Here is a 13,970-nt window from a genome sequence, read left to right as displayed (position 1 = left end):
ATGATCATAGTTATGTACATCAGAGAATTGTTGTATGGCTTCCCTGAGAATGAGCGAAAAGCACTTAGCACAAAGCAGATGCTGAGCTGATAGTTGTATAATTTTAGTTAGTAGCAGTAGCAATAGTAACGTCACTACTGTTGATCCAGTGGAGTGATAATACCTCCTGCTCCATCTCTCGCTCTCTCTCTCACGCGCGCGCGCGCGCGCACACACACACACACACACACACACACACACACACACACACACACGTGTCTTGGTCTTTCCTGACCCCCTCCATCAGGGTCTCCCACCTGAAGGACCTGCCTATTTAACCCTTTCCTCCCCTGATTTGAATCATCACAAAGACAGGAACTTAGAATTGCTCTGTGTTTTGGGTTTTTTTGGAGGTTTTTTTTTAAGGTCTAAGTTATTGACAGGATCATTGTTCAGAAAGCAAGTGTCAAGGCAATTTAATCTTTGGGTCTTTGGAATGTATGTAAAAACAGGAGCATTTAGGACTTTGTATAAAACCTGCTGTAGGTTTAGGCTTATGTATTAAATAGAAGAAAAATGTAGCTGTTCAGATATTCCCAGTATTGAAGGTTTAGGTTGAATAGATTACTATCTGGAGGAAAATTCACGTATAAATTAGACTGTAAAGAATTCATAATTGTTGCAGTTTTCATGTTAATTATTTCATGTTAAAAAATTGTTACTGCATAAATTAACACATTCTTTCATGAAGAACATATTTTAGAAAGATTTGTTACTTTAATAACTCTTTGTGTATTAGAAATCCCAGATGCCTGTACTAATTAAATATAATCAGATTTTGGATTCAAAAAGCACAGTAGCCATTTAATACAAACAAGCAGGCAGCTAGGTTGACAAACACAGTCAGGAAGACGCGGATCCCTGTTTCTTTCAAATTTTGAATTTCACAATTCAGAACTGTGAATTCAATTCCTGTCCTTCCTTTGTATTGCAACGACTGGGGATTATCAGACTCAGAACGCCAGCTTTCCAGCTCAAGGGCTCCTGCAGAATTATTAATCAGCCTCTTCTGAGGCCCCTGTAATCCGGTGGCAGATCAAGGCTGATCTCGCCGTGAGATGCCCTCCCTCTGCCCTGTCGGCACATGCGTTTCTTGTTCTCTGTCAACAACAGCACTGCAATTCCCACACAGTGTGCTGTGACCTGAACAGCAAATGTCAGGGGAGGAGGGGGAAAAAACCCTTTTAATTATTGAATTTAATCTAATTCTTCCCATGCTAGAGAAGCAAATCGTCCTTTGACGAAAAGCAAACCCTTTCCAGTGCAGCCATTGTTTTAAGCCCTGAGCAGGAAGCTCGTTTGAGCTGACCACGCAGCCCATGCCACGGTCAGGGTTGCTGGTCCCGGGGGGATCTCCTGAGAGCCCGGGGCTCCCCCACAGAACGCCCTGCCCTCGGCCAGGTCCCAGCCCTCCTTCCTGCCGAGCTGAGGGCTGCATGCCTGAGCCGAGTCTGGTTCCAATCAAACTCCCAGATCCCGAGTTTGGTACACTTCCGTCACAGGCAGAGAGCACCTTCATTTGTATTCCACTGTGCACCCGGCTTCCACGGCTTTTCCGAGAGGGATGCTTTGTTTATCTGCGCAGCCACTGCAGAGCCCCGGGGCCAGGTTAAGCACGGGGGAGCGGGTCAGACTGCCAGAGAGAGGCAGATGGGCGGTGCAGACCGTGTTATCCTCAGAGAAAGGACATGTGGAAAACCAAAGACTAAAAGGAAAAGAACCCTCACCCCTGCCTCCGCCACTCTTTCTTTTAAAATCAAAACTGTCTGCAGGGAGGAGGCGGACTCATTCCTCCCGTCCCCATAGTCCGGCTGCTCCCTGACTGTACTCCTGGGGGCAGAGGGGTGGGGGACAGACGGGCCTGCTGTAAGTCCAGGTCACTGACAGCCCGCTTCTCTGAAGACCTTTTCCCTTTCTCTGTACTGGGCAGTTACATTTTGTATTCTGTGTGGCGCTCTCGCTCTCTCTCTCTCCTTTGTGCTGTCTTGAGCAAAGCAATTTGGCAGTTGTTTCTGAATGGTCGGAGCAAGTCCTTGGTCTGTGCACCCACGTTTCTTAGTAATCATCAAGAAGGAAGCAGATGGTCACCCTCTGTGATTTTAAAGTGTGTAAATAGGAACCACAGACTGCCATCAAACACCAGAAATGTCACTTGGCTTCCTTGTCTTGCTTTGCTAGCAAAAGGAACTCCTGCATTTGCATCGTCCTGATAATCAGAGACAGACAGAGCAAGTGAAAACTGTCCCATGTTTTGAAGGAGAGTGCACAACAGCATGGGGCTGGTCTCCCCAAAGGCACAGGCAGGGGGAGGGGGAGTGGTTTGGAAAAGCAACCCAAAGTGCTTACTGTCTTCTGTACAGCCTCTCTTCCTTCCATTTCTTCATGACTGCCAACCAGACCCTCAGTATAACCACCAGCTCTTCCCAAGCAGTGTCTCCAACCCAAACTCTTGTCCTTGCTGCCTAGCAGACTTTGTGATATGATGTCACACGGACCCAGGCCCACTGCCCCTACTGGGGGTGACTGAATTCTTGAGATGATTTCTGTGTTGAGCTAAATCCCAGACATTCGTATTTCACTTAGGTCTGAATTCTCACCACCCCGAGCAGCAGCATACAAGTGGTTTCAGAGCTCCACACGCAGCTCTCTTGCCTTTTGTTCTGGATAAAAGACCACAGATGTAGTGTCTATCATACTCAGGCTATGAAGCAGAGTTTTTGTTCTGCCTTTGCTTTCCTTGTGGTTCTTGGAAAGCTGGAAGGATAATTGGAATTATTCAGCACTTTGGTGTTCTAGAACAGCAAGCAGAGCTCCTCCTTTCCTCTGTGCCACCCAAGAAAGCCACTTCCACAAGTTCCCCCCACCCACCCACCCACACAGTTGGCACTTCAGGCAAAGTCATCTTTTTTTTTTTTTTTTAAGGGGGGCCATAGTGCCCAGCATGCAGGATCTTAGTTCCCCGACCAGGGATTGAAGCTGTGCCGCTGCGGTGGAAGCGTGTAGTCTTAACCACTGGACTGCCAGGGGAGTCCCAAGGCAAAGTCTTCTTGATGAGTCTTAGATCTCCTTCCTGAGAGCACAGGGACAAAACATCCACAATTTTAGGAGATGCTAATTAATTTCACTCTTTACTTTTGTGTTGCAAGTGAGAGTTATCCTGGGTTGTCATTGGTCACCATTGGGAGGAGGGTGATGGGGAAAGGCAAACAGCCCGAGCTCCTCCCCTCACCTTCTGACTCCACCACAGATTGTAGAAGAAATGTCACAGCCTGCTTTCTGGTCTCCATGTAAGGCGTCTTGCCCCTCCACAGTTCACCGGCCAGCCTGTCCTTCCCCAACTGCAAGACTCCAGGACCAGAGCCTTGTCTCCAGCCACATCCCCCATTCTCCCGGGTGCTGGGTTTGCTCCCCTCTGTCCTCTAGTCATCCTGATTAGGCTTTTAATACCTGCTGATGGACCATCTACCCCTTCCTCTCCTGTCCTCGATTTGGGGCTCTCCTTGGGACTTCACTCACCCCTCTCAACCTGAACATTCCTTCCATGGATTCAGCCGCGCCATACTAGGGATCCATGCCTGGCTAATCCGTCCTCGTGACTGCAGCATGTTCAGAACCTGCCTCTGGCCCTGGGCTCTTGTCTTCCTTGGCCAAACTTGGTCCTTCTCCACCCACATCCCCAGGGGGATAGCACCCCTCCCTACTCCCCACCTCCTTCCTTCTCAGACTCCCCGTTCACCATTATGCGTTTCAGATGGAATAGCATCTCAATCCATTGCACCATTTACTTTTCATTTATTTATTTTTTAAATATAGTGCTAAAACTTTATGAACCTAAAGGAGAAATTGCAACAGAATGTGTCACCAGGAATAACTGGAAAACACACAGTTGAACTCCAGGCATGTTTGGGAAATTCCAAAGTCATTCCTTTGGCCTAGTGTGAAAATTCGAAGTTTTGCTTTGCCAAGTTTCACTGGGTTTGAAATCATTGTTTTGTTTGAATAACCACAAAGTTCCAGGTCAGATCAGCTTTGATTTTACTTCCTTCACAGGATATCCTGTCCTAGTCCTGCCTTGTTACCCCCTGCCCCCTCCCCCCCCAATGTAATCAACTTCCTGTTATTGGCATAGTTCATGATCTCTTTTATTCTCCAGGGTAAATGTAACGTCGAAGCACTTCACATTATTTAATATTGGGTGTAATAATTTGCAGAGTTTGCGGCTTCATAACTAAAGAGGGTTCTGGATGGATCTTTGGTTCAGAAAAGCCGTGTCTGTTGTTGATACTAATGCCTTTCCTCCTTGCACATCCTATGAGGGCCCCACTTGTATTCTCTGTAGGGAGGATTTGGCTGCTTTCACTCGCACTGGCTTTGCCTTCTCCCCCTTGGCCCAGGTTTTTAGCCAGAGGGGCTATTTCAGGGCTATGAAATTGGCCTGGTCACCATGAACATAAAGAGAGAGGGGGAAAAAAAGGCTCGACAGTCCAGCTCTACAGTAAGAGCTGGGAATGTGGGCGGCCAGCCTCCCACCCCGGGCCTCTCCTGGCCCCTGCCTGGAGCCCCAGGAAGAACGGAGGGTCACACGGCCACGTTCTCATGTGGCCACCTCTACCGAAGCCCCCATTCCCTGGGCACTTTCTCTTTCCCCTGTCTCCTGAGCCCTCTTCTTCACTAAAGCCAGCACCACAGTTTAGCTCTCTGTTGGGTTTGCCTGTGGGTTCTGTCCCGCAGCGGCCTGGACTGTGCTTGATTTTCTCAGGAGTGCCTCCCACTGTGCTGGGGCCTCGACACTAGGTTCTCAGTGATTGATTGCAGAGTGTATTGGGCTTTCTTCATCCTCCGCCCCTCCCTTGAAGTTTGGAGAGGTTTGGCTGGCCTGATGCAACTCAGTGCCTTTGCGTTGAGATCCAAGTAAAATCATAGCTGGCATTTATTTAGGTATCATGAGGTGCCAGACGCTGCGCTGAGCCCTTTCCATTATTCATAATTCTCATCACAACCTCATGAGGTTATCATCACCCCCAGTTTACAGACAAGGAGACTGAGACTGAGGGGGCTTTTAAATGGTCACCCAGCAAAGCCAGTGTGCACACCCAGGTCTGCCCGACTCTGGAGCCCCTTTCCTAGATGACTGCCCTGGGCCCTCCACAGATGACCACTCCACCCTAGCCCAGAGTTGGGCCTCTGCGCGTTGTCACAAGGAATATTCGCTCCCCGTTTTCTGGCTGACTTCCACACGCTTAGTACAGGAGGCAGACGGGAGAGTAAAAGTCTCCGCAGCCTTCATCTGAGCATTTGAAATGCCGCTGCCATCGCCTTAATGCACCAAGATGCATAAAGTACTGTAAGGAACTGAATCACGTAAGAACTGTTTCTATTTAAGGCAGAAGAAAGCAGATCGCCTGGCCCCTGGGGATAAAGGACCTTCATTAACTTGATTGGGGCCTGGGGGTTGGGATGAGCCATCCTGACCTAATGAATTTAGCTGGTCATCCTGTTTTCACTTAAAAACCAGGAGTCTTCGGTCAGACTGTCCTGGAGTGTGGTGAGGAGGATTTTCTTCCTGTAACTCTAAGGGTGGAAATAATTGTTTGTTCCACAGCTGTATGGTGTCACTCTTTTCTTTGTTTGGTTTGATTAAATCTGTGTAAAGGAAGGGAATCTCTGTGGCCATCAGAGTGTTGGATAAATTGCTAGGTTGACCCTTTAGCCAATTAAAGCATTAATGGAGCAGTTGCTGTTTAACCAGCCTTAGGCAAGGTACCGTGGAGGAAGATCAATATAAAACATGATCTCCAACCTCAAAGGATTCACATTCTATTTAAGGAAAGAGAAAATAACTAGTAGAGAAACATGTTGGAAACGTGGGCGTGGCAGGAGTGGTTGAGTGTTTGGGCTCTAGAGTCACACTTCCTTGGTTCAAATCCCAGTTCCAGCATTGACATGCATCCTTTGGCATGTTTTACCTTTGTTCAGTTTTCTCATCTGTAGAACAGGACTGTTATTGGTATCTGCCTCATATGTGTAAAGCACTTAGCGTGATGCTTGACACTTAGCAAGCACTCAATATATGTTTGGCTATTGTGGGAGCTACTGTCGTCAAGCATTAAACTGTTGTTTACGGCACTGACTCCAAGAGCATCGGCGAGATCGATGTAGGCTGGAGTAGTCACTGGTGACTTCATGAGGGAGGTGGGACTTGAGCTGAGCAGGCTTTAGCTAAGCAGGTAGAAGGAGAGATGACATTTAGAATACGTCAGTATAGAAGAGGCAAGTTCATGATTATGCCAAAGGCATGGTGCAGGTTACAGGAAAGCAAACTAGACTAGATTAACTATGTGTTTGGGGCGGCAAGAACCAAAGTTGAATAGATAACGTGGGTCCTAGAAAACTGGGTGGGGGATTTTGACTTAATGCAGTAGGGAACCCACTGTGTGGTTACAGGGGAGGCAGGTATGGACATTATGAAGCTGAGGTTTAAAAGGATGAATTGGAAAGGCAGTAAGCGGAAGTCAGGGCACCATGGCTCAAGGACCAAACAGACGGATGGGGACCCAAGTCAGGTTTTGGCAGAGAACTTAAACAGTCAAGGGAAAGTTTGCGAAACTTGTCAAAGAGAGAAACAAGAGGCCTTGGTGATGGATTGGTTATTGGGTTTAAGGAGAGGGAGAAGTCCTGGCTGGCTTTCAGGTTTTTCACCTTGAAGCCCGGCACAGTGGGGAATCTGGCCACCAGAAAAGGGATAGTAAAAATGGGACTCCATTTGCATCCTAGAATACTCAAGTGAGAATCAGCTTTGTCAGTCATCTAGTAAAACTGTCCACCTACAAGAATTTCTCTTAAAACAAACTGTCTTATAATAAAATGATTTAATGAAAAACAAATTTAGATTTGCAGTTGCCGCCTTTGAGGTAAAGGTGGGCCATCCTAGAGGCTTTGTCCCTTGGACATTTGCAAATCAGCAACCAAGACTTGAGACAAAGCCTGTCAGTGTTTCCCACCCAGTTCACACAGAGATGCTGAGCAGGGTTAGTCATGAGAGAGGGCGTGTTTCCCCAGGGAATGAGCAGAGAGAAGGATGTACAGCACTGTGGCCTCTAACACACTTGGAATTAGAGAGAGAGAGACTGACGAAAAGCCTACAGCAGAGAGAAGAGAAGTGCCTAGAAAGAAAGGAGGAGCACCAGGGAAGACTCAACTCAGAAAAGATCATTCATTTCTTGTAGAAACGCTCGAGCTTTACAAAGTGTTGGAGTATGCTAAGTTTCACTCATTTGTTCCTGAGATGATTCGTATTACTCAAATGTGAAAAGTGTGCTAAAATAGCAATGTGACTAGAGCCACAAGTTAGATAAACATGATGACAGAAGTGACAATAGACGCATCATCTACCCGACTGCTAATTGCTGATGGACGCCCGTGGGCCTGGAAATGCCATGATGCTTTTCAAGAGTTTTGAAAAGTCAAAATGCTTTTCACATTCTGGCTCATCACAGATCATTCTCTAGGTAATGAAGTATTATTTCCATGTTTGAAAGACAAGGAGAGGGTGATGCGGGGGGTGCTCGGAGTCCTTAGTGTGGCTTGCAGGAAGGACAAAATCTGTCCTTGTAGCCCATTGTATTCTTCTTTACAGCACCTGTCCGACATTTAACGGCCACTCGTTTATTTTATCTCCTTCCCAAACTAACCTGCAGGCCCCCTGAGAGCAGGTGGTTGCGTTCCCTTTGGTGTCCCCAGCACTAAGAGCCATGCCAGGCACATGGGAAACTCCAGAAATACTTACAGTAGGAAGAGAGAGATGATAAAACCAGTCCAGCAGGGGTGGGGTCTTTTGTTGTCTCGCAGACAAACTTTGATCACTGAATAAATCCACAGCCCCCTCTGTTCTCTTACTTAAAGCAGGGATGGTTATCAACCCTGTTCTAAAGAAGACAGTGAGGGTGAATGATGGTCATCCAGTCACCTGCTTCCATTCCCAGTTTCTTAAAAAAAGGATTTTCCACTTTCTTTTGCTGTGAATGCTCCAAGGCCTCTGGCCACCTTGTCTTTCTGCAGGTCTAAGGCCACAGCTGCAGCCCCAGGCCCCTCAGAGAGCCGAGTCCAGGATTCCCGACACCCCAGACAGGTTCAGTCAGACCAAAAGGAGTTCTGAACACACTTCACTTGGCACTAAAATCAGGGTTTTTCCAGGTGTTTGTAAGTTTCATTCGTGTGCGACAGATGCTTTTCTAGTGTGGTTGACAGTTGTCAAACCCTTGAAAGGGCATCCAGATGGTGACAGACAGTGACATTGGTTACTGAGGACAAGGAGAGGACTCACCAAAGAGCAGGGAACTGATAGTAAGCCCCGTAAGGAACCGCAGTGTTCAGTCTGGAAGGGAAGGCCGGACGGGTTAATCAGGACCTGGTCACTCATTCACTCGTCACCTCCTTATCTAATGCCTTCTGTGCACCAGGCACTGGGCTCGGTGCTGGAGACATGGTGTCTGTCCAGAAAGAGGTGTGCCGGCCCCCAAGGACAGTCTCTATCTGCAGAGAGAAACGCGCTTCTGACAGCTCACGTATTCATTGCACTTGAATGGTAACAGCTGCAGAGAACCAGACACTAAGGCAGCGTGGAATGAGGGAACCTGCCTCGGTCTTAGTGCTCAGGCCAGGCTTCCTGCGCCAGAAACACTTGGGCCAGGAGCAGAGGAGGAGCGGGAGTCAACCACGGGGCAGGAGCGCCGTGGGACTTGCGGCCAAGGCAACAGCCTGACCCGGGGCCCTGCAGCAGGAAGGACAGTCGGAGGAGGTCATGGGGCCGGTGGGGGAGCAGAGGAGGTGAGGCTCAGGATAACAGGAGGTGGCTGGGGAGTGGGGAAAAGGGGCCAGATTGTGCGTATGGGCCCAATTGGAAGGCGTTGCAGGGGGGACACAGGTGGCAGTGAGCGAGTGAGGACTGGAGGGCAGGCAGTGAAGATGGAGAGGGACAGACACCTTCAAGGGTGTGGCGTAGACTCAATATGGACGATGATAAAGCAGCAGAGGCCAAAGATGACTCCGTGAAGATCTGTCGAGGTCCTTCCCTAAGAAGGCTCCGTGCTGCCCTCTGAGTGTTCAGTGACGATCCAGTAGACACGGCGTCCAGAAGGAGGGTTCTCAGCATTCTGGTGTCCTCAGCCAGGCAGCTCACAAGGCAGCAAACACTGAAAGAGCAACAGAATCGTGGGGAAGATAAATTTCGGGATGTTGTGGTTGAGAGGGCCTTTGAGGTCCCATTGGAGGCTCTAAGGAGGGAATTGGTTACACGGGTCAGGAGCTCGGGAGGGGAGGTCCCATCGGATGGTACGAATGCAGGCATCACTGGAGGCAGGATAGTCGTCGAAGCTGCGGGAGTAAAATCCCCCTGTTGGTCACAAAGCTGATGCCAACTCGTTTCGCATCTCCACAGACGTTAAAGAAGCAGGAGTGGGATGTTTATAAGAAATGGTTATTTAAAACACTGCCGTGTTTACTTGCCACAGAAAATGATTCAGCCTGAGGCTAGCAGGTCCTCTTGCTATTCGGGGAGGTAAATGACCAAAGTATGAAGATACTCTACCTGTGTAGTGGTTCCAGGACCTGGGCCCCAGTGACAGCACCAAGTCAGGCTTTCAGCAATGAGTTTACCTTGGGAAGTTGGTAAAATCTTCAGACGCTGCCTGGAAAACATCAGTGGAAAAGATGCTTTCAAGTCCGTACATAAATACATATATATTATGTATGGCCTTTGTCTGTTGGCTTAAAAGAATCCTAAACTGTTAAAGTAATTCAGTAAGAAATAAAAACTAGAGTGATGGTAATTTCTGTATTTTTTTAGTGCACCTAAACATCGAACACATACCCTGAGGGTTTCCGGGTCCTTCATAGCCTGTGGTATCAGCGACACAGATCACCATACTTGCATCGGCTGCTACGTTTCCCCCAGTGAAGTGCAGAGGAGGGGAAATTGTGTTGGCCTCTAATCCTGGTCCCAAACAGGAGAATTTCGGGAAGAGCAAATCAGCTAGTTACATGACAACCCCAAGTTCATTGTGGTGTGGGTCTCCTGACATTGTCCCCTTTTCTTTGCAAATCCATACCAATTAGAGACAACTTTGATCCTGGCTTTATGCCTGCCATGGTATCTATGAAAAAAAATCTGAGGGAGCAGAACTTTATTTTGAAGGAGAGGCAGTGTTTACACCCAGGAGGTCCTTCCTTCCAGGCTTCTGAGCTTTCCTGACTTTACCCAAGGAGAGAACCCACCCAGCCCCTAACACGGTCATATCCTGGGCAACCTTAGGGACGCTATTCTCATAGACTGGAGTTTGCAGTGTGCAACCTCATGGCCATTTGCAGAGACCCCTGCCCAAGCCCCAGGTGAACTCTCCCTGATGTGGGGCTGCACCTGTACCCTCAGAAGGTGGGAAACCAAAATGAGGGGAAATTGAGGTCATGAGATGAGTAGAAGAGTGAGCATTGATTAGTTCTTTCCAGTTGAAACCTCAATCACTAGAGCTTATCACTGTTTTAATTTAACATTTTGTCTTCCTTGAAACTGTGAGTTATCTTTAGAGAAGCTTCTTTTTTCAACAGTGGCTGCTGTTTTGAGACCAAAACAAAGTAGGAGAAATCAGACAAAGACATTCTTCATTTTCTCCCCTCCAAAATGTATTAGGTATAAATACATTGCTTATCTTAGAAAGAAAACTAATGCAAAATAAATTTATGGAAGTAAGTCAAGGCACATATCTACAAAGGATTTTCTATCAGAGATGCATTACAGCCTTTGTTTCAACTTATATTTTGAGGGTTTACATATTGTAGTTCTTGTTGTAGATGATATAATGAGAAAATAACAAAGCAGACTAGCACAACTGACTGATATGTTGACATTTGCTTTTTTTAATCTGAAATTATGAAATCTTCTTTCAGAAAATCTAAAATGACTTTATCCCAATTTTAAATAGTTTACTTTCAGCAACACTCACATCTTGAGCAACGTGGAACGATTCCAAGAAGGGAAGAAAGGCTTCTTTTGCTTGTCATTTTATTTACAGGATTTGTGTCTGCACAGTGGAGAAAAATGTTCTATTTGCTTCAGAGGCGGACATAGATTTCCGAGCCATTTGGCTCGAGAGATGGTTTAAATAGGAATGAATTTAATATACCTTTAATTCTCTGAAATAAGAGAACTTCAGCTGAGGTTTGGTCCAGGGCAAAGTCAGCTCTTGACACTGAAGAAAATCTATCACATTAATCCCAGAGGCTCAGAGTCCAAAGCTGCGTGAACAGAATGCTGGAGGATAGGAAGTGTGAGAAGAATGCTTTGAAAGAAACTTTAAAAACAAAATGACTGTTCAGAGAATACCAGACCTTGTGTGGAATTATGCAGCACTTAAGCAAAGATATAAGTAATTATGCCTGAGAAACATAGCTAATTAAAAATAACTCGACGCATAAAAGGAAGAAAAACTATAGAATAACTTCTCTGCTCCAGTGTTAATGTAAGATGCCACTAAATGAAATAGTAGGATTTTTTTTTTTAATTTCATTTCACACAGGCATGGAAGAGATGGAGAGGAAAATTATATTGCCAGAAAATGCCAGGGTAGATTTGCTGAAGATGTTATCATGTACTGTATTTAAAACAAAAATCTAATTGCTGTAATTTATCATACCTCTGGTTATTAAAACCATGCTAATTCAAAGATTTTAATCATTTGCCAGTTTTACACATAATGGCTTTTCATAGAAGATACTATGAAAATTTCTGATTTTGTCAGCCTTTGTATGATTTTTTTTAGGAGTTCCTAAGTAAAATTAACATGCTTTAAACATATAATTGTGTTTACATCAGTAATAAAAATTCCTTGTGTTTCCCTTTTCGTTTGTTCAATGAAATATCTGCAGCTGCTTTATAATTGCTGAGCCTAATGTGTGAGAGCACAGGCTGCTGAATCCATTTTAATTCCCCGTATACACATCTCACTTCTTAAGGAGCAGGGTGGACCCCACCCTTCCTTTTTGATTAAAGAAAGGATTCTTTTTTTTTTTTGGGGGGGGGGGTACACCAAGTTCAATCATCTGTTTTTATACACATATCCCCGTATTCCCTCCCTCCCTCAACTCCCCCCCACCCTCCCAGAAAGGATTCTTTTAATCAGAGACATTTGAAAGAAAAGATTCTACTGACATTGGCACAACATTTGCTTCTTGGCCTTCAGAAATCAGACTCAGAAGGCAGTCACTGAGACAAAACTGACTCTTTAAAAACAAACATTAGATAGTACCTGTCTGGCTGGTAGCAGAAAGGTAGGGAGGTAAGCAAGGGATCGTACAATGCGGAAGAAAACCCTATCCCAGAATAAAGCCACTATCAGGAGAAAGGGTAAAAGGAAGAAAGAGTGTAGTGGGAGAGTAGCCAGAGGCAAAATCATTTCTCTGCTGTGGATGTAGGAGGCATTAGGGAAATACAGCCCATCTCAACATAGTACACGGGCTGCAGCCACTTGTCTCCACCCTGCGAGAAGCGTGGTGGTTTGATCTGGCTTTTATGTACCTCAGTAAGAGCAAACTATGGTCGTATATACTAAAGGATTCTTGAGAGTAGCATTATGGTTTAATACTATGTGTATTTATTAAAATATAACGTTATTTGGAAGCAAAAGAAAACTGTTTCCTAAATCACAAGTTAGCCCCACCTCCAAACCAAATCTATGACATTCAATAGGTTTATAGATTCAGGCTCTAGAAGCCATAACTCTAAGGAGCTTTGAACCCAGCCCTTTGATGGGACTTGCTTAAGGTCACACAGCTGCTCAGTCCTAGTCTGCGCCCTGTTAGCCCTCCTTCCCGTCCTTGTCTCTGAACCTGATCCCATGAAAGCACTTCCACCGGCGCTTCCTTCCCCAGCCCCACGCCCAGTGTGAGGCTCTCTGCCTGACAAGTAACTGGGTGTTCTTCCTGCAGGTGCAAAGTTCCCCATTAAGTGGACGGCCCCCGAAGCAGCCCTGTACGGGAGGTTCACAATCAAGTCTGACGTGTGGTCTTTTGGAATCTTACTCACAGAGCTGGTCACCAAAGGAAGAGTTCCATACCCAGGTAAGGACAGACGCAGCAGAAATGGGCCTGAGTGGTTGCTCTCCCAGCGCCATTTGGGGAAAAACCTCACCCTGTTTGCCTTCTGAGCCCCATCCTCAGCTTTCTGCCAAGCATGAGTTTGAAGAACATGGACAGGTATGAGCCAGAGGAAAGCAGAGGTGGGAGCCCCCGTGGTACGTAGACAAGCAGCCACCGTGAATTGCGTGCCAAGATTAAAGCAATTAGCAGCAGGTGAACACGTCAGTCCACCCCAGTTCATGGGATCTCTCCCCTTCAGTAGGAGAGTGTGTCCCTGGCTCCCAGGGCAGAAATGTCACTGGCAGAACCTCCACCGAAATGGTGTTTGCAGACGCTTCTGGGCAGGAGAAGAAGAGCCCCCACCGCTTTTCGATGACTCTGTAGCACTGACCCATGGAGTGCCCCTGGCGGGAGGATGCCAGGACCTGCCCTCTCTGCAGGCCCCACTCCAGATGAGCGGAGAGAGCAGAGGCACGCGGGAAACGCAGTGTAGAAGCCACTCGCGGCACGTTTCTTGGTTTTGTTTTGTGTGGGGGTTTTTTGTTTGTTTTGGGCGTGTTTTGATTTTCTGTTTTTTTGTTTCTTTGGGGTTTTTTGGCTGCACCATGTGGCTTCAAGGCTCTCAGTTCCCAGACCAGGAATTGAACCTGGGCCATGGCGGTGAAAACCCAGAATGCTAACCACGAAGCCACCAGGGAGCTCCCTCACTGCACGTTTCTGAACAGTTAAAATATGCTCTACATGCAGCATACTGTAAAGACATCAGAGAGTCTTGAGCCTTGGAATTTTTCTGGACTGTCAGA

General features: G+C 46.7%; 1 protein-coding gene across 5 annotated transcripts in view; it reads left to right on the top strand.

Moving 5' to 3' along the window:
• Window positions 1-13,970, top strand: part of FYN (FYN proto-oncogene, Src family tyrosine kinase) — a 198,650-nt gene that overhangs the window by 174,033 nt on the left and 10,647 nt on the right. For all 5 annotated transcript variants that reach the window (XM_057738235.1, XM_057738230.1, XM_057738231.1 and 2 more), the window contains one exon: window positions 13,018-13,149. In XM_057738235.1, the coding sequence (XP_057594218.1) occupies window positions 13,018-13,149 (132 nt within the window). The remainder of the gene's footprint in view (window positions 1-13,017; window positions 13,150-13,970) is intronic.

Source organism: Hippopotamus amphibius, chromosome 6 (assembly GCF_030028045.1).
Source record: "Hippopotamus amphibius kiboko isolate mHipAmp2 chromosome 6, mHipAmp2.hap2, whole genome shotgun sequence".
Taxonomy (NCBI): domain Eukaryota; kingdom Metazoa; phylum Chordata; class Mammalia; order Artiodactyla; family Hippopotamidae; genus Hippopotamus; species Hippopotamus amphibius.
Note: the sequence above shows the minus strand (reverse complement) of the source record. Positions and strands in the feature narration are given on the sequence as shown.